The sequence below is a fragment of the Mesoplodon mirus genome (assembly GCF_964341445.2).
Source record: "Mesoplodon mirus genome assembly, chromosome: 3".
NCBI classification, from domain to species: domain Eukaryota; kingdom Metazoa; phylum Chordata; class Mammalia; order Artiodactyla; family Ziphiidae; genus Mesoplodon; species Mesoplodon mirus.
This window is the reverse complement of record NC_138978.1, coordinates 9,528,496-9,548,092: the sequence shown is the minus strand read 5'-3', so window position 1 is coordinate 9,548,092 and position 19,597 is coordinate 9,528,496. Positions and strand designations below refer to the sequence as shown.

Genomic DNA, 19,597 nt, shown 5'->3' with positions numbered 1-19,597 from the left:
TCACTGTTTGCAGATGACATGATACTATAGAGAATCCTAAAGATGCCACCAGAAAACTACCAGAGCTAATCAATGAATTTGGTAAAGTTGCAGGATACAAAATTAATGCACAGAAATCTCTTGCATTCCTATACACTAATGATGAAAAATCTGAAGAGAAATTAAGGAAACACTCCCATTTACCACTGCAACAAAAAGAATAAAATACCTAGGAATAAACCTACCTAACGAGACAAAAGACCTGTATGCAGAAAACTGTAAGACACTGATGAAAGAAATTAAAGATGATACAAACAGATGGAGAGAGATACCATGTTCTTGGATTGGAAGAATCAATATTGTGAAAGTGACTATACTACCCAAAGCAATCTACAGATTCAATGCAAGCCCTATCAAATTACCAATGGCATTTTTTACAGATCTAGAACAAAAAAAATCTTAAAATTTGTATGGAGACACAAAAGACCACAAATAGCCAAAGCAGTCTTGAGGGGAAAAAATGGAGATGGAGGAATCAGACTCCCTGACCTCAGACTATACTACAAAGCTACAGTAATCAAGACAGTATGGTACTGGCACAAAAACAGAAATATAGATCAATGGAACAGGACAGAAATCCCAAAGATAAACCCACGCACCTATGGTCAACTAACCTATGACAAAGAAGGCAAGAATATACAATGGAGAAAAGACAGTCTCTTCAATAATTGGTGCTGGGAAAACTGGACAGCTACATGTAGAAGAATGAAATTAGAACACGCCCTAACACCATACACAAAAATAAACTCAAAATGGATTAGAGACCTAAATGTAAGACTGGACACTATAAAACTCTTAGAGGAAAACATAGGAAGAACACTCTGACATAAATCACAGCAAGATCTTTTTTGATCCACCTCCATTTTATTTCCTAATGGAAATAAAAACAACAATAAACAAGTGGGACCTAATGAAACCTAAAAGCTTTTGCATAGCAAAGGAAACCAGAAACAAGAAGAAAAGACAACCCTCAGAATGGGGGAAAATACCTACCAACAAATCAATGAACAAAGGATTAATCTCCAAAATATACAAACAGCTCATGCAGCTCAATATTAAAAAAACAAACAACCCAATCCAAAAATGGGCAGAACACCTAAATAGACATTTCTCCAAAGAAGACATACAGATGGCCAAGAATTACATGGAAAGCTGCTCAACATCACTAATTATTAGAGAAATGCAAATCAAAAATACAATGAGGGATCACCTCACACCAGTTAGAATGGGCATCATCAAAATCTACAAACAACAAATGCTGGAGAGGGTGTGGAGAAAAGGGAACCCTCTTGCACTGTTGGTGGGGATGTGAATTGATACAGCCACTATGGAGAACAGTATGGAGGTTCCTTAAAAGACTAAAAATAGAATCACCATATGACCCATCAATCCCACTACTGGGCATATACCCAGAGAAAACCATAATTCAACAAGACACATGTACCCCAATGTTCATTGCAGCACTATTTACAATAGCCAGGGCGTGGAAGCAACCTAAATGCCCATCAACAGACGAAGGGATAAAGAAGATGTGGCACATATATACAATGGAATATTACTCAGCTATAAAAAGGAACGAAATTGGGTCATTTGTAGAGATGTGGATGCATCTAGAGACTGTCATACAGAGTGAAGTAAGCCAGAAGGAGAAGAACAAATATCGTATATTAATGCATATATGTGGAAACTAGAAAAATTGTACAGATGAACCGGTTTGCAGGGCAGAAATTGAGACACAGATGTAGAGAACAAATGTATGGACACCAAGGGGGGAAAGTGGCAGTGGGGGAGGTGGTGTGATGAACTGGGAGATTGGGATTGACATGTATACACTGATGTGTATAAAATGGATAACTAATAAGGACCTGCTGTATAAAAAAATAAATAAAATAAAATTCAAAAAAAAGAACCTCACGCCTGATGACCTGAGGTGGAGCTGAGGCAGTGATGCCAGTGCTGGGGAGCAGCTGCAAACACAGATGATCATTCGCAGAGAGGTCTGACTGCACAGAGACCATAATAAATCAATGGCGTGCAGACTCATATCAAAACCCTACCAGTGGGTGGCAACTGAAAACAAGCTCAGGGCTCCCGCTGATTCTGCATTATGGTGAGTTGTATAATTATTTCATTATACATTCCAAGGTAATAGTAATAGAAATAAAGTGCACAATAAATGTAATGCACTTGAATCATCCCAAAACCGCCCCCTACCCCAGACCGTGGAAAAACTGTCTTCCACGAAACTGGTCCCTGGTGCCCAAAAGGTTGGGGACCGCTGCTCCACAGCATGAGGAATACGGTAACACTATAATAACTTTGTATGGAAACAGATGGTTACCACGCTCATAGTGGTGACCATTTCATAATGTGTGCAAATATCTGATCACTATGTAGTATACCTGAAATTAACATAATATTGTACAGCAACTATATTTTGATGAAAAAGAAAAGGTGACAAGCTCTTTATTCATTTAGTGGTAACTAAAGGCGGAACCAGTGTTTCATAATGAGCCCAGACGGGACATTAGGATAAAACCTGAATCAGTCACTCATTTCAGCTGAGATGGGTAGGAGTGAAGTTGAAAATGCCTGGGTGGGGGGAAGATACCTCATCCCAACACTGAAGAGCTTTTTCTCTACCCTCCTAGAGGTGAAGTGGGCATTGTGGATCCTGCAGACACTATGCTCTGAGTATATAAAGTAGAGGGTTAGGATTTGAAGTGGAAGAGGAATACAAAAAACTACTTTGTCTATGGAGAAAAACCTACATATAAGGTGAAAAAAGACTAGTCACGCAATCAACAAAGAAAAGCTGGAAAGGATTACCAAGAACCTCTGGGTTCCCGTGTCTGTGGTGTGAGAAGCTGATAGAATACCTTGTGTTCAGTCGTCACCTTCTATCTGGGCTAACAGAGTATAATTATCTGCACATAAACACTGATGGAAGTGGGTAAAGTTTAGATAAACAGAGTAGTAAAGCACATTTTTTTTTGGAAAGCATTACTTGAAAAGAAAACAAAGTGTTTGATTTCTAAATAATGAAGCTCCTCTTAAGACTTCTAAGCCAGTAAAATAAAATACAGCCCATGCCAACCATAACTGAAAGCCAGCCAGGGAGCACTTGAATAACAAGTAAGAATGAAACACAAAAATCTCAGTGAGAGCGGCGAAACTATCATTAATCCAGAGAGAAACAAAACAGTGGTATTAAATGACTTGCCCAAGCCCAAGAACTGCAAAGGGAGTAGCCAAAGAGGGATTAAAATCACACCCTGGAAAAGTAGTGACCCTGCTTTTCAAAATGCTACAAATGAAAATCTCTTTCATTACTTTAAAGCCATGCCTCATCTTTCCCTGAAGTTAAGATGCAAATGTTGCTGCTTTCTCCAAAATTAGTGCTCCAAACTGAAAGGCATCACACACTGTAACCAGCAGTCCCAGTCCACGCACAGGAGCCAGGCGAGCATAAGCGCCACCAGAGGACCTTTTTAATATACACCTGAGGCTAGGCCCTGAGAGTCAGGTTCTGCTGGTCTCAGGTAGGGTCGGGAATGTTTCTTTTCAGTAAGTTTCCCAGCCAGATATGGAACTAATGACAACTGAAGCCATGCTCTGAACTACAGATATTAAGCATCCTGTGTTTTGAAGCCAATTAAAAGGTAAATTAGAGTCAGTTCATCAGTCTTTATGTAGTACTTTCAGATGGCTTAACAGAGTGAAATGGGCAAAACAGCATCTAAACAATTATTCTCATTAAATGGAGCTCCAGGGTAAACAGCAATAGCAGGTCCAAAATCTACTGTATTTGGAACATAGAATCCAATGTCACTTCTTCCAAATACCTTCCCTGCCATCACTACCTCCCTACTCCCATCAAAATCCATGCTAAATTCATGTCCCTTCCTCTTTGTTTCCAAGGCACCCACTACAATCCTACAACACAGTTTATAACACGGAATCAAACACTAAGTTAGAATCATATACTTACCTTCCTATATCCCTCAACAAAATGTAAGCTCCATTACGGCAGAAGTTTCTTCTTTCATCACAGGAGCCCTCATGTCTAGCAGATAGTAGGGACTCGATAGATATTTGTTACATAGATGAAAAAATAAGTGAATACCTATGCCCTTCCAGACTTAACAGCACTGATTTCCAAGTTATTACGATTCTACTTACAACAGACAGTTATTTGAACATAAACCACTCACCTGTCCAAGTTCCTTTCCACCTGCAATTTCAGTCTACAAGGCTCAGTCAAGAGGCTTCCTCCCGTCTGTCGCACAAAATAGGAGGGGAAGATCAGGTCTCCACTACTGTCTTCCGAGGCCTTAGTATACTCTCGTGGGTGTCTCTCTGCAGCAAAGATGTCCATGTCTTGTAGATCGACGACAATGCAATCCAGCAGGCAGACGTGGTCTTCTACACAGACCCAAGGAAAGAGAGACAATGAAGAAAATGGGACCCGGAAAGGGCTGGACCAGAGCAAAACTAAAAAGCCAAAAAAAGTTCATTTTGTCTTTGGAAAATGTTTAGCACTGCCTGCGTCAGAAAGCTGGGTGACCAGAAGTCTCCACTCTGGCACCAAGACCTCCGTCCACAGTGCTCCGCAGGTTGGCCATCTCCGGGCCACCACCTGCGTGCAAGCACGTACTGTGCCATGTCCCCTCAGCGCCTCACTGCTGCCCCGAGACACTAACTGGGGCTAAAGGGCTTCTGACGAAAAGGACTTAATATGCTCCCTCCCAAGGAGATCCCACAGGGGTCTTGTGTAGAGATAATGTTACCCAAAGGTTTACAAAATCTTCCAGCAGCAAAATTATTTTTTCTAAACAAACATCACACGTAACCATTTCCACCAGCACTGATCTAATCCAAACCACCTCCTTTCTTGCCTAGACCACCATAAACTCCCCTCCAATATACCCATACAATTCCAGTCTGCCCTCACAAAACCATTCTGCTCACAAAATACCTCAGTAATCCTTAAAAAAATAAGTGGGACCAAAACATTCTCTTCCTTTATATACTTTGATGGCTTTGTTTAATGCAAAGTTCTTTCTGTGAAACTCCCCTAAATCCCCGTAAAGCCCTGCATAAGCCCACTGCCTACTTTTCCAACCTCATCTCAAGCCATTCTCTACCTTGCCCATGAAGCCTCGGGCTCACTGGCCTTTGTTTCCCCCACGTGCCAGGCTCCTTGCTGTCTGAACAGTCTTACCCACAGCATACCCTCCTCTCTCCTTCTCAACTGGGTCCTGTTCTTTCGCTTTACACCATTCTGTCTCTCCCATAACATTTATCTTAATCTGGCAATATTTAGATTAACATTATCTTAATCTGTCAATATAAAGCTTATTTAATGGCTTTCTCATATCATTCACATGATGGCAGGAACTATGTCTAATAGCGTGTTACTATACAGGAGAACATAGCGTGTTAATATATAGGAGAACAAAACATTGTTAACACCTGGATTAGGCAGGCACTAATTGAATTACTTCTTGCCTTGTTACTGCATTGATAAATATGTGAAGTAGACAAAAGTGGAGCTGGTCTGGCAGAAGGGGAAAGGGAATGGGAACAAAGAAAGGGCTTCAGAGATTTCCTAGGGTTGTCATGGAATCCCAGGGATATACAGAAGCAGTTTGAAAACCACTACCTTAACCCAATCTTAATCACATATAGAATTCCAGAAACAAACAGCAAATCAGGAGGAGAAATATTGTCAGGAAAGAGATCTTTCTATAAAACATCCCAAATCACTTCTTATAGGCTTCTAAGTATATGTAAAATTGGCCTTATTCCTAATCATCATTGTCACCAGGACAACAACAGCAACAGAAGACGTGTATTGAGTGGCCGTATGTGTGCCCCCAGCCCCACCCCACCCCATGCTGTATGTATTTGTTATGCATATATAGACTGGTAGGCAATATCATGTAGGTTAAGACTGCAGGTTCTGGAGTCAGACTGCCTAAATTCATAGTCCAACTCTACCATTTACCATCTACATCTACAAAACTATGGTCAAGTCACTTAATCTCTCTCAGCCTCTGTCTCTTCATCTATAAAATGGGGATAAAAATAAAACTCTATATCATGAGGATAAAATGCAAAAATTGATGAAAGAATGTGCCACAACGTCTGGCACGTAGTGAGTGTTCAATACCCAGTCTTTTACTGAGGACTACAATAATCTCCTTTAATCAGCAATGTAACCATAAACCAACTTTACTGTCACCTCTGGGACTACAAGGCACTACAAGGAGTTAACCATTCCCTGCATCTATCTAACAAAAGACGTTCGGCAGCCTCCCTCAGCTAGCGTCCCACGTTTCTCCAAGTCCAACCATAGTGGACTGATGTTCATCCACTGATTTTGGGGGCTAATCATATTCTGCTTCCCACACTCCTTGGAGCAACACTTCACTTATCCAATCCATCACCCATCCAGAAAACCAAAAGGCCAAAATTAGGCTTGCATCTGGAATGGCTAATTGTCAAATTCTAGAGAAGAGCCCAATAACTGGGCAGTTCATGTCTTTCAAAAACTGTCACTCATAGTATTTTCTCTGTTACCTAATTCACACTAATATTTTTTTCAGAGTTCTTTTTTATTTTTTTAGAATTAAAGCGTGACTTGCAAGAATGTGTCTAAGGATGCAGGAACTGTTCTAGTTATACTCACCATCTGGCGGCAACTGTTTTGACATATAAGTCCTAACAGACAATCTAAATCTCTTTACTTACACCGTCTTACCAATTTAACCCTACTCCAGAAGTCACCCGATGTTAAATCTACATCCTAACGTTCGTAAGCCTTCTAAATCAATATCAAAATCGGATTATCACTAAAGACATGCTACCACTTTGTGGGCACCTGCCTGTACGGGACGCATCGCCCCCCTTAGGTTCCTCCAATGGTCTCGTGCATTTGCCCACCTTCATCATGCAGCTCCGCTCTCCTCTTTTACCTGGACTCCTGGAACCCTGACCAGCAGAGGGTGCGGCTTGCTGCCCTGGCTGCCTGGTCGAAGTACTTGGCACAAACTCGTTCTTCTGGCTGCCTGAACTCATTCCAACAGGAGGCATCATGAACAGCCCCTCGGAATGGGTCCCTTTCGGGTCCTCCATGCTTGTCATTTTCCTCACACTGTGTTTGGGAGTACCAGTTGGAGAAGCTGAAGGCACAGACTCCTGGGAAGAAACAGAAGAAAACTAGAAGGCAGGAATGGGAGTGACTGTACCTACTATCCTGGAAGCCCCGTCCCAGTCCCTGGACTCTTCAAAGACTCTATACCACTTGGTACCTCCCAAGCCCCCCAGATCCCATAAACAAAAGGGTCACAGGGTCATGATACTTTCTGCCACATGTAATTATTTGCAGAGATATTACATATAATTCAGTACCTGTTGAAAACTATAGCAATCTTTTGCAGGAACATATTTGATCTTTTGGCTTAAGAGCAAATGTCAGGATACTAATCACTGGTGGTTTAATCTAGGTCAAATACAACAAAAGCAAATCTCTCAGCCATATGATACATTGCTTTGCTGGAGGGGAGGTGCTTATTGTTCTAAGAAAATGCATCTAACAGCAATAGGGAATAAAGCCATTGTAATGTGTTTGTACTTTCCAGAAGTCTCCCCTCCTGTGTTTACATTTCTCATCTCTCTAAGTAGCTGCAAATGAAAACAAAATGGAAAATATAGGTAAGCCATTCGTATTATGTTTCTGTTCAAGGGCATAAAAATTAAGGGCAAATACAGAGGAAAATTAATTCTGTAATTCTACTGAAAATAATATACGCTTTTCTTACATACTTAGTACCTTCAGTTAATTGCTAACGGGGTAAATCTTTTTCACCAGAATGGTTCAATAATTGACGTTTAAACTTCCCATGGTTCCTTCCCCCAAGCCTCAGAGCTACATATCCAAATGGCTTCTGCAGGGTTGGTTTGTTCTCATCTCTCCCCTCTCACCAACAAGCTGGAAGGAGGGGAAGAACTGTTTTCCTTCCAGTACTGCTTTATATGTGTATTCCTCTCAGCATTTGAAAACGAGGTAATACTGTTTGCCTTCACAGTTATCTTGAGTAGTAATTACAAGTAACAGTGAAAGTTCTTATTTTTTGCAATTCGCTTTTGCAAGGCAAATTGCTAGGTAAACGCCACTATTTAAGCATTTTGACATTAAAAACCTTCCCTCTTGCTTAGTTTATTTAAACTCTAGAGAGTATTTGTTGCTCTTTCATTTGATTCATCTCTCCATCCTCTCTGAGTGGGTTTAAATAAATCAGTGGCTTGAGGAGATTAACTCAAAGCTTTTGAAAGACTTAGAAATCATGGTTTAAGCACAATCTATGATTGAGAAAAATGAAAGGAAAAACATATGTAAAAAATTCAAACCTGCGCTCATTTAAGACATGGATTTATGTAAAACAATTCCAAACACACGGGAGTCATAGAATTCAAAGGCAAATAACCCCTCTGCAAGCTTTGATTTCAGGACTATTTCCTGTCCTTTAACCACTGGAATGCATACTAGACAAACCTCACACGTGCAAATGCATTAAAGGGCAAATGTAAAGCGATTTTTGGAGAAGAAAGTCACTACTCACTTCACACAGGCCTAGATCAGTGGAACTTGACTATACATGTGGAGAGGTAAGTTTCACAGATAAGTTTATCTGATTACAAATACTTTAACAAGTGACACACCCCAAGCAGCCCTTATGGAATTCTACAGAACCACCACTGGTATGTAACAAGATAAAGTTTTTCTAGGATTTAAGGAAATAAAATAAGGTCATCAAGAAAGTACTATCTAGGGCTTTAAAAAGAAAAAAAAAGAAATTGCTTTTAATGATCCTTAACAAGGGCTTCTCTACACAAGAGGGAAGTGATTTGCCAAAACAGAGGGAAAAGTGATAAGCAGGCTTTCCCAAGTAATGAAATATTTTAAAGAATTGTTTTTTAAAATTTTCTTTTTTAAGCGTATGAATGTGAATTGACTGCTGAATCCCATAAGGTTTTTTCAAATAACCAGGAGGCAAAAAACCATATTATACCTTGAAGAAAAGGCGATCCTTGTATGCAGTGCCACTGAAAATCAAATCCTCAAAAACAAATACAGGGAAATTTTTTCATTAAAATGCTACAAACTACGTGCTATTATTTGGCATACTTAACAAAATAGAAACCATTCTGTAAAAATTTCTTGAAATATTTTGGCAATTCTTCTTTAGAAGCTAAATTCAGACTCAGCTCATTAAGCTCCTATATAGATATATCTGACAGAGAAAGTAAGTCCTTATCTTTTCAGGAAGGGGAGAGAAACGAACATGGTATTATTGAACCTGATCACCCATTCTGGCTCTAACTGATCTCTTCCTAAAGATTTGGGCCTCAAAACAAAGATTTACCACAAACAAATATATTCCAAAGAACTAACTAAAGGCTGAAAAGACAGTTCCCAGGAAGAATTCAGCTCTCCCTTGGGCAGTAAGGGCAGCAGAGTTGGAACAGCGAGGCAGTACCCTGAGGTGTCAGCGGGAACAACATTCACGTGTCAACACCAGCTCTGACACATTTGTTCCATATCTAGTCATGTTAATTATAAACACCTCGCAGTAAGGAAAAGTAACAAATTTTAGAAGCAGTTACAAATCTTTCTTTATAAATGGATCTTTCTTTTATTTTAAGACTTAAGTCAGTAAACAGCAAAATGCTTATCACTCAAATATGAAAAGAGATTTTCATTAAGACCAAGGTTACTAGTTCTCTACTAGGCCTACTGTGAAAGGCCAATGGTGATTTGTTTTATTTTTACTGTCTTAAAAAAAATACGTTACGTGGAAGCCTGTTTCTCACTCTGGCAGGAAGGCCTATTGTTCCAACGGGAGGGCTTCTGACCACCAGGTGAACAAGCACGTTCTCAGCCATCAGCTGTCTGAAGATGGGGCGTGAAGATGAGCAAACCTGGTGATGCTCTTCCTTCTGCGTTGCTAATCACTGCTGTTCTGGTTTCACCATGTGCTCTGATCACTAAATCTGGTTCGTCTAAGCGGCTGTAGTGAGGTGATATAAGGACAACCTGCCCTCTAACCATCACTCAAACACCCCCACTCTGGGTCCTGAGCTCCGGTTTATGACACATGAACACGGTTCCTGTGGTTCTCACTGGCTCGTCTTCACTCTCCTCCTCACTCCACCCATTCCCACTCAAAGAATCAAATATTTTTGGTTCAGGGTGTTTAGGTTAGAAGTAGTGAATAAATGGCTAAGTGAAAAGTGAAACAAATGAAGAAAACTACAGACATAGTAATTTGAAAATAATAACATTATCTGAGTTTAGGCATTACCAACAAATACAGTCTTCCTATTACTTTCTGACCCGAGTCGAGCTCCTTGGCAAAGGCCTGGCAAGACTAGCAGCCTAGTCACTCTCTTCCGTTTTCTTTTCTTCCTACACCTAGAGAGGCGAACTGGACCTTTTCTGTTCAAATTTGTATCTTTTCTGGTAATAAACTCTGGAGTTCTTCCATCTAAGTTATTTTAATGAACTCACTGCCACATCCTTTAGAAAATTCAGAAGCGCTACAGCTATTTGGCAAAGGACCAGTAAGACAGCAATAGCCTTTGCCAGTTTATTTTCCCCTACATAAACCTCATCCTAATACTGGGAGGTACAATCATACCGTGGTTAAGAGCGTGGAGTATTGAAAGCAGACACACCAAAGTCGAAGGTCCACACTGTACTCCTCACTAGATGTTTAATCCAAAAGAAATCATTTAACCTATCTAAGTCTCAATTTCTTTTTTTCTGGTTTATTTATTTTCTTTATTATCATTATCATTATTAGTGTTTTGGCTGTTTCGGGTCTGATCAATGTGAGAAAAGCAGCTGAATCTCGTTTCCATGAAGGGCCTCATCCACTCCCCCGAAGGGGGCAGTATTAGAAGAAACACTTCTGACTCCTCGGCCCCTTCACAAGGGATGCATATCGATCCACGTGTTTAATGGGGATGGTGAACAGCAAATACTACTTGCCCATGTTTTTTCTACTGAGTGGTTGTCTCTAATCCTGTGGGTCTCTGCAGCCTGCAGGTGAAAACTAGGTGTTTATTCATAAAGCTTGCTAGTGCCTACTCAGTCCATCAAAATACCACCTCAGATTGAGAAGTGAGCAAGTAATGATGGCTTGATCTTGGTCCCATACTCCAATCAAGTTTCATCAGCCAAACCAGTATTTCAATTCCTGTGGTAATGAAATATATTTGTTAAAAGCACGGATCCTGGGCTTCCCTGGTGGCGCAGTGGTTGAGAGTCCGCCTGCTGATGCAGGGGACACGACTTCGTGCCCCAGTCCAGGAAGATCCCACGTGCCGCGGAGCGGCTGGGCCCGTGAGCCATGGCCGCTGAGCCTGCACATCCGGAGCCTGTGCTCCGCAACGGGAGAGACCACAACAGTGAGAGGCCCGCGTACCGCAAAAAAAAAAAAACAACACATCTACAGGGACTTCCCTGGTGGTCCAGTGGGTAAGACTCCGTGCTCCCACTGCAAGGGGCCCAGATTTGAATCCCTGGTCAGGGAACTAGATCCTGCATGCATGCCACAACTAGAGTCCTCATGCCGCAACTAAGAAGTCCGCATGCTGCAACTAAAGATCCTACATGCCACAACGAAGATCCCACGTGCCACAACTAAAACCCAGTGCAGCCAAAATAAATAAATAAATATTAAAACACACATACACACACACACACACCTAGAACATAAGACAGTCTCTAATTCCAGCAAGTTACTCGTCTCCTCAACTGCAAAAATGGGTGGGACCACCTCCAAGGTCCTATCAGTGCTAAGTCTGTGATTTACTAGGGTTTCCCATTTTCATCATGTATCTCAATGAGTCCTAGCTTTCCCAAATGTACAACGAAAGCACCAATCCTCATCCCAATTACCTCCAAACATGTTATAAGAAATAAGTGCTAACGTACTTTTAAACTGTAAAGCAGTATACTCCGTACGATTTAATTATTAAGGTATTTTTAAATGGCTTCAGATAAGCCTTGGGCCAAATCATGTCTTCTGAGAAAAGCCACATAGTATAAAAAGTTGATTACTATAAGTTCAGTCTATGAGGAAAGCATTATAAAGATGGTTCTGTTGATTTGTTTGCTAAAATAAGTTACTACATACAGTTAGTAAAAGTTGTAATTTACACTACCTCTATGAAAGGTTAATTGAAATGTTAATTAAATGTCCAAAAAAATATTCTTCAAGCCACATATACTACAAAAGTAACAGTGGTTAGGAATCTTCTTATGGCAGCATCTGAATTTTTCGATTGGCATTCCAATGCCAGGTGAACTGAGAAGAGGATGGATGCTGACTGCTCACCTTATCTTGTAAGGTAAAGGTCCCAGGAATACCAGCAAAGAGAAACTTGTTCTTGACTTTCAACTTCCCCAAATTCGCTACAATCAGATTATTTGATCTGGAACTTTCTGGGATAAGCAGAACAGGAGCACCAGCCTCAATATCCAGGAGAACCCGTGAACAACGCTGGGCTTGATCTCTCACCTGAAAGAAGAAGGAAAATTGGATTAGAGGTTCAATTAATTCCCTAATTTTATAATCAAATAACCTCAAGTTTCCAAAAGTTTCATGAATTTCTAAATCTAAAACAATTAAAATCACACAGAATATATTCTATGAACACCAAAGAGTTAAATTAGAAATCAGTAACAAGAAGATAATGGAAAATCCCCAAATATCTGGAAATTAGACTATACACTTCTAAATAACCCATGTGTCACAGAAGAAATCACAAGAGAAATTAAAAAAGTATTTTGACCTTACTGATAAAGAAAACACAGCACATTAAAATTCATGGAATGCACTTAGAAAGGTACTTAAAGAAAAATGTTTAGCATTAAATATTTATTCTATATTAAAGATTTAAAATCAATAAAGCTTCCAGCTTAAGAAGGTAGAAAAGCAAAATAAACCTAAGGAGAAGGAAGACAGTAATAAAGAGCAGAAACCAGTTATTTAGAAAACAGATAAACAACAGAGAAAAATCAATTAAATATTTCTAGAACACTCTACCCAACAACCATTTTACATTCTTTTCAAGTGCACACGGCATGCTTGTTAACAGTATGCATGGGCCTAACACAGGCCTCCATAAGTTGATTGAAAGTATAAAACTCTACCTATATTAATCAAGAAAAAAGAAAGGAAACAAAAATCACCCCTATCAGGGAAGAGTCAGGGACATTGCTAGAGAACTTAAAAATATTAAAAAGATGTGGGAACCTATGAACAAGTTCATGCCAACAAACTGACAATTCAGATGAAGTAGACAGATAACTTAAAAACACATGCAAGCTATCTAGAGCTAACATCATATATGTAACATCTGTGAAAGGCAATGTTTCCCCTCTAAGATAAGGAACAAAGCATGGATACCCACTCACACCACTTCTATTCAACATTGTAGTGGAAGTCCTAGTCCACACAAAAAGGTATACAGGTTGGAAAGGAAAAAAGAAAACTCTCTTATTCACAGACAACATAATAATCTATGTAGAAAACCCTAAAGAATCTAAAGGAACTACAATAAGTAAGTTCAGCAAGATTGTAGGATATGAGGTCAACATGTCAGTATATGAGTCAATTATATTTCTTAAACTTTCAATAAACAAGTGTACATTGAAATTTTTAATTGATACAATTTACAATAGCATCAGAATTGTGAAACACCTAGGGATAAACTTAACAAAAGATGTGTAAGAACGGTATACCCAAAACTATGAAACACTGCTGAGAGAAACTGAAGATCTAATTAAATGGAGGGATATACCATACTCAAGGATCCGAAGACTCAATATTGTTAAGACGTCAATTCTCCAGATACATGGATTCAAGGCAATCCCAATCAAATCCTAGCTGACTTTATTGTAGAAACAGACAACCTGATTCTAAAATTTATGGAGAAAAACAAAGGACCTATAATAGCCAACACATCTTTGAAACAGAAGTTGGAGGACTTACACCATCTGATTTCAAGACATATCATAAAGCAAGAGCAATCAAGACAGGGTGGTAAACAATTAAATATAAATCAGTGGAACCGAATAGAGAATAAAGAAATACACGCATACATTCTCAACAGAAGTGTCAAGGTAATTCAATGGGAAAAGAATAGTCTGAATACGTATATGGGAAAAAAATCTCAACCCTTACTTCACAATATACACAAAAATTAACTCAAAATGGAAGAGGTCTAAAATTATAACACTTCTAAAAGAGGAAATAGGAGAAATTTTTTGCCACCTAGTGGTAAGCAGAGTTCTTTCACAAAACACAGAGCACTAACCTAAAAGAAAAAAATTGGACTTCATCAAAATGAAAGACTTCTGGGACTTCCCTGGTGGTGCAGTGGTTAAGAATCCGCCTGCCAATGAAGGGAACATGGGTTCGAGCCCTGCTCCGGGAAGATCCCACATGCCGCGGAGCAACTAAACCCGTGCACCGCAACTACTGAGCCTGTGCTCTAGAGCCCGTGAGCCACAACTACTGAAGCCTGCATGCCACAACTACTGAAGCCCGTGTGCCTAGAGCCCATGCTCTGCAACAAGAGAAGCCACTGCAATGAGAAGCCCATGCACCGCAACAAAGCGTAGCCCCCATTCGCCGCAGCTAGAGAAAGCCTGTGCACAGCAACAAAGACCCAATGCGGCCAAAAAATAAATAAATTAATTAAAAAAGAGAAATTAAAAAAAAATGAAAGACTCCTGCTTTTCAAAAAATAGTATTAAGAAAATGGGAAAAGGTCCAGTGGGTAAGGCTCCATGCTCCCAATGCACAGGGCCTGGGTTCGACCCCTGGCCGCGGAACTAGATCCCGCATGCATGCCGTAATTAAGAGTTCACATGTTGCAACTAAGAAGTCCGCATGCTGCAACTAAGACGCCCACATGCCACAACTAAAACAAAGATCCTGCATGCCACAACGAAGATCCTGCGTGCTACAACTAAGACCCAGCGCAGCCAAAAATTAAAAAAAAAAGAAAATGGGAAAAAAACCTATAGACTAGGAGAAAATACCTGTAATACATATATCAAAAGTCTTATATCCAGAATATATAAAGGAAGAAATAATGTCAATTCTACACAAACTATTCTGAAAATAGAATAGGGAACACTTCCCAATTCATACTACAAGGACAGCACTGACCAGTTACCAAAACCAGAAAAAAGGCATTCTTTCCTTTTTAAGAAAAGAAAACAACAAACTAATATCCCTCAGGGGCATAGATACAAAATCCATAAGATACTGGAGCAAATCAAGAAAACTATAAAAGCATCCACAGACAATAAGGAAACGAATGAACATGGCTGTATTCTGTTGTAATAGCAAGTTGGCCAGTGGCTACCAGGATGCAGGAATTAGGGCTAGGAGACAATTAGCAAACGGACACAAGCAAATTTAATGCCCTTTTTATAAAGGTCAAACAAGCAAAACAAAAGATACTGTATACAAAGTTTTCTTTTAATTTTAAAGGGACTAGTCGACCCAAAAATCAGGAGAGGGGTTACCTGAGGCATTAAAAGAATGAGACAGGCAAGGACCACATGCAAGTCTTAGTAATGTTTTAATTTTTATTTTGGTGGTGGGTTCATAGATGTTCCTTCTATTATCACACTTTGTAATTTATATATATGCTACAGATATTCTTTATATGTATCAAATACTAAATTTTTTTTTTTAAGTTTCTAAAGAGAGAAAAAAAGGTTACATACTCCGTAATTATAACCATGGAAACATGTATAGGGAAAAAAGATGAACATAAAACATACCTATGGTGCTAGAAAACTGTTATTTTTTCCAGATTCCCTATAATTTGACTGTACTTTTATATTTAAAAACAAATACCTTCTCTATAACATACACAGGAAACCAGTAACATTGGTTGTTGCCGAGGACAGAAATTGGGTGGCTGAGGAAACGTAATTGAGAAGGAGACTTTTCTCCAAGTGTCCTTTTTTACTTTGATTCTGTACTAAAACAATATACAACATATTCAAAAAATTTTAATTGAAACTAAAACATAAAATTTTTAAGTGTTGCCACTGTAAAGACTTAAATTTTAATCTTTTACCTAATAAAGCTTAAAAATAAATAAATAACAAGTTTTACAAAGAACTACATTGTAATTGTTTTCTGTGGTTCCCAACCTGTGTGCCAAGACACCACAGGAGGCTGCCTCACACTCACAGGTGCAGTGCCAGGACATTTTAAATCTTTGAGGGAAACACATCGTCTGTTAGACACTGCACAAACTACTAACTTGAGATGGTTTACACTCAATGTTAGATCATGCTACATTCCTTTCAATGATGTCACACCTTTGCAAAGCTGGGTCTTAAGCAGTTGCTGCTATAAAAAGCAAGTACCATGAGAAGATAAATGTGGAAAAGGAAATGAGGGCTGTGATGTTCAACCTGATTCCAAGTGTGAGAAACTGTTCAGTGCCCAAGAGGCACATACATCCTACTAGGAAGGAATTACGGTTATTTAAAAATGAAATAAAAATCTCATTTTTCACTTACGTGTTTTTTTTTCTAACAGCTACTAAGCTGTTGGACATATATACTTATTAAGTTGTTTAGACTTCATTACTTTGGAAATGGAAAGACCATTAGGTGTTTCTTTTGGCCTAGGATGTGTCACGGAAAAAATTCCAAGACATTAAAGGGAGCCATGGGGCCTCCCTGGTGGCGCAGTGGTTGAGAGTCCGCCTGCCGATGCAGGGGATACGGGTTCGTGCCCCGGTCTGGGAGGATCCCATATGCCGCGGAGCGGCTGGGCCCGTGAGCCATGGCCGCTGGGCCTGCGCATCCGGAGCCTGTGCTCCGCAACGGGAGAGGCCACAACAGTGAGAGGCCCGCGTACCGCAAAAAGAAAAAAAAAAAAAAAAAAAAAAAAAAAAAGGGAGCCCTGAACTAAGAAGTTGGAGAACTATATTTGAAAAAAATCCTCTTTCTATAATATAATAGATACGTTCTTTGGGACCACTTTCCAGGAGAAGTAACCCCACTGAAGTTCTAAAAGGGACCTGAAGTCGTAAGTGTTATCCATAAACTTTGTTTATCTTTTTTAGAGCAAGCTAAAGCTAAACTTTAAAGGAAGTTAAAACACGATATGATGAATAAGGAATATAAGCTCTCCGATTACAGTAAGATTTCTGTAGATAATCAGCTGCCTGGAAGACAGTAGTAAGCTTAAGATTACCTAATTACCTTCACCTTTTTCAGTGAAATTTTCCAGATTTACCTCTAGAGATTTAAAAGTTCTACTGATCAGTCACACTGGAAAAGCATCGTGGATCAGTGACACTACCTACCGTCTGCCCCTCAATAGCAGCTCGCTGGCGCCCTAACACGTCCTGCAGCTGAGTGAAGTGCTGGACGAAGGCCACCACCTCCGCCTGGAAGCGTTGGGTGTGCACATACTGCACGGAGGCCATCTGGAGGCTCACTCGAATGTCGTACTCCCTCCGGAGCAGCGGGTCGGGCCGGCCGTATCTAGGAGGAAGGGCAAAAATGTGAGTCAGACAGCAGCAAGATGCAAATTAGTATTTGAAGAAAACTTGGGCTGACTTAGGGGTTTCTCTAGAAAACAACTTTATTAAAACGGAAATCCACCAGTCAAGTTTCAGAAAGCAAACTCCAATAATTACTTCCTTTCTAAGCTCCCGCCATGTGTTGAGCATGTTAAACAAAAGCCTGGCGTGATGGCCAGGGCTACGAACAGGGGGACAGCTCCGGGCGCTGAACCCGCTCATGACTCCAGAACTCACTCAGAAGCCACCTGTGGTTCAGACCTTTCCCCTGAGGCTCTTTTTCCCTGCCTTTAAGGAAAAGTGACTATTCCTGCTCACTCTTCTAGCAAAGACTGTGACAATATGGGCTTGAAAGGTAATAAAAATAAGACCACAGAACAATTGGTAAAGAAAATTAGGCAACAGAACCAAAGTTTCTGGGGCAATCTGTCTTCTGGAAGCTGAAAGAAGTCTTCTTTTTACTTCAGTGAAATGCAAGCTAAAGAGTTTTAGCATCTACATTCACAGATAAATTAGAAAACTTTTACAAATGGTTTTAAATTTAATGGAACATGATGCCATAACAATAATTATATAGGACACCGTCACTGGGGAAACGAACTCGTATTAGGTGAGCACCTATTTTGTGTCAGGCAGAGAGTTAAGAGCTTTACATTAATTATCTCATTTATTAGAGACCATGCCACTGTGGTAGATAACAGTGCAAACAAATCAATCTAAATTTTCAGAACAGTATGATATACTTCCTCTGGAAAGGTAAGAAAAAGTTCTCAGACATCTTTAGGGACCATTTTTCTCAACTCTGGTTGAACAATGAAATCACTCTGGCAGGACTTCCCTGGTGGTCCAGTGGTTAAGACTCCGTGCTTCCAACGCAGGGGGAGCGGGTTTGATCCCTGGTCAGGGAATTAAGATCCCACATGCTGTGCGGCGTGGCCAAAAAAATTTTTTAAATCACTTTGGCAAGTTTAAAAAAAAAGGAATACTACCACAGACCAGAATATTTGGGGGCAGAGCTGGATACCTATATTTTCTAACAGCTCCCTGAGAGGTTGAAAAACCAGCCTTTTAATCTTTCTGCTTTCTGAGAAAACCATTCTTTAATAACTACATAGGCTAAAAATGCCTTCTAAGTTCTAAAATTCAATATAGATTGTGTTTGTACTGGGAAAAATGCGTAAAGTAATTTAAAACCCGTATCTTCAACAACTTTCTCAGGCTGATATCATTCCAGAACATTCAGAGCTAGATGGAAACTGATCCAACATAGTCCCCTCAATATTTCAATAGAAAAACTGATGCATGGAGATTAAGTGACTTGCTCAAAGTCACATAACAAGTTGGTGTGAAACCAGACTGTAATAATAATCACAATTATTTCAATCATACCCCATTTATTTATTAAGCCTGAGTAGTCCACTTCAATGCAGATCCATTTTAATATAAATCAAGATTCCCCATAACTAGATCAAATCAATTTTATGTAAGATGTTACGATTTTTTAAAACTTTTCTTCATTGTTTAGCTGACAAGAATTTGAAACAACAAGCAATTATGACAAAATGTTAAGTGAGAAAAGATCGGTATTTTTACTTGAAAGTCTGAAAGATGAGTGCTTCTTCCCCACTTGTAGTGAACCGTTCTCTATAGAACTCTCCATGGGATGTAAGGTCACTCAGAGACAGGCTCCCAATGCTTCCCTGTAAGGCCAGGTCTCCTTCTAGGAATGTTAAAAATTAGAACACATTCTTATGTATCTTTTTTCTGTCACACACCTTAAATTTGCCTGAAACAAAAATTGATACACACATGCTTCAGACTTTACACCATTTAATAAAACAAAATGTCAAAAGAAAATTTTCATATTCCTATACACCCAGAAAAATATTTTATGTACTATTGCAAATAGTCTCAA

At 39.6% G+C, this 19,597-nt stretch overlaps 1 protein-coding gene across 4 annotated transcripts in view; it reads right to left on the bottom strand.

Moving 5' to 3' along the window:
* The window catches only part of VPS13D (vacuolar protein sorting 13 homolog D), a 246,835-nt gene that overhangs the window by 182,047 nt on the left and 45,191 nt on the right, over window positions 1-19,597 (bottom strand). For all 4 annotated transcript variants that reach the window (XM_082615828.1, XM_082615825.1, XM_082615826.1 and 1 more), the window contains 5 exons: window positions 19,276-19,402; window positions 17,464-17,644; window positions 12,450-12,632; window positions 7,020-7,242; window positions 4,254-4,464 (listed from right to left, as the gene is read on the bottom strand). In XM_082615828.1, coding sequence (XP_082471954.1) covers window positions 4,254-4,464; window positions 7,020-7,242; window positions 12,450-12,632; window positions 17,464-17,644; window positions 19,276-19,402 — 925 coding nt within the window. The remainder of the gene's footprint in view (window positions 1-4,253; window positions 4,465-7,019; window positions 7,243-12,449; window positions 12,633-17,463; window positions 17,645-19,275; window positions 19,403-19,597) is intronic.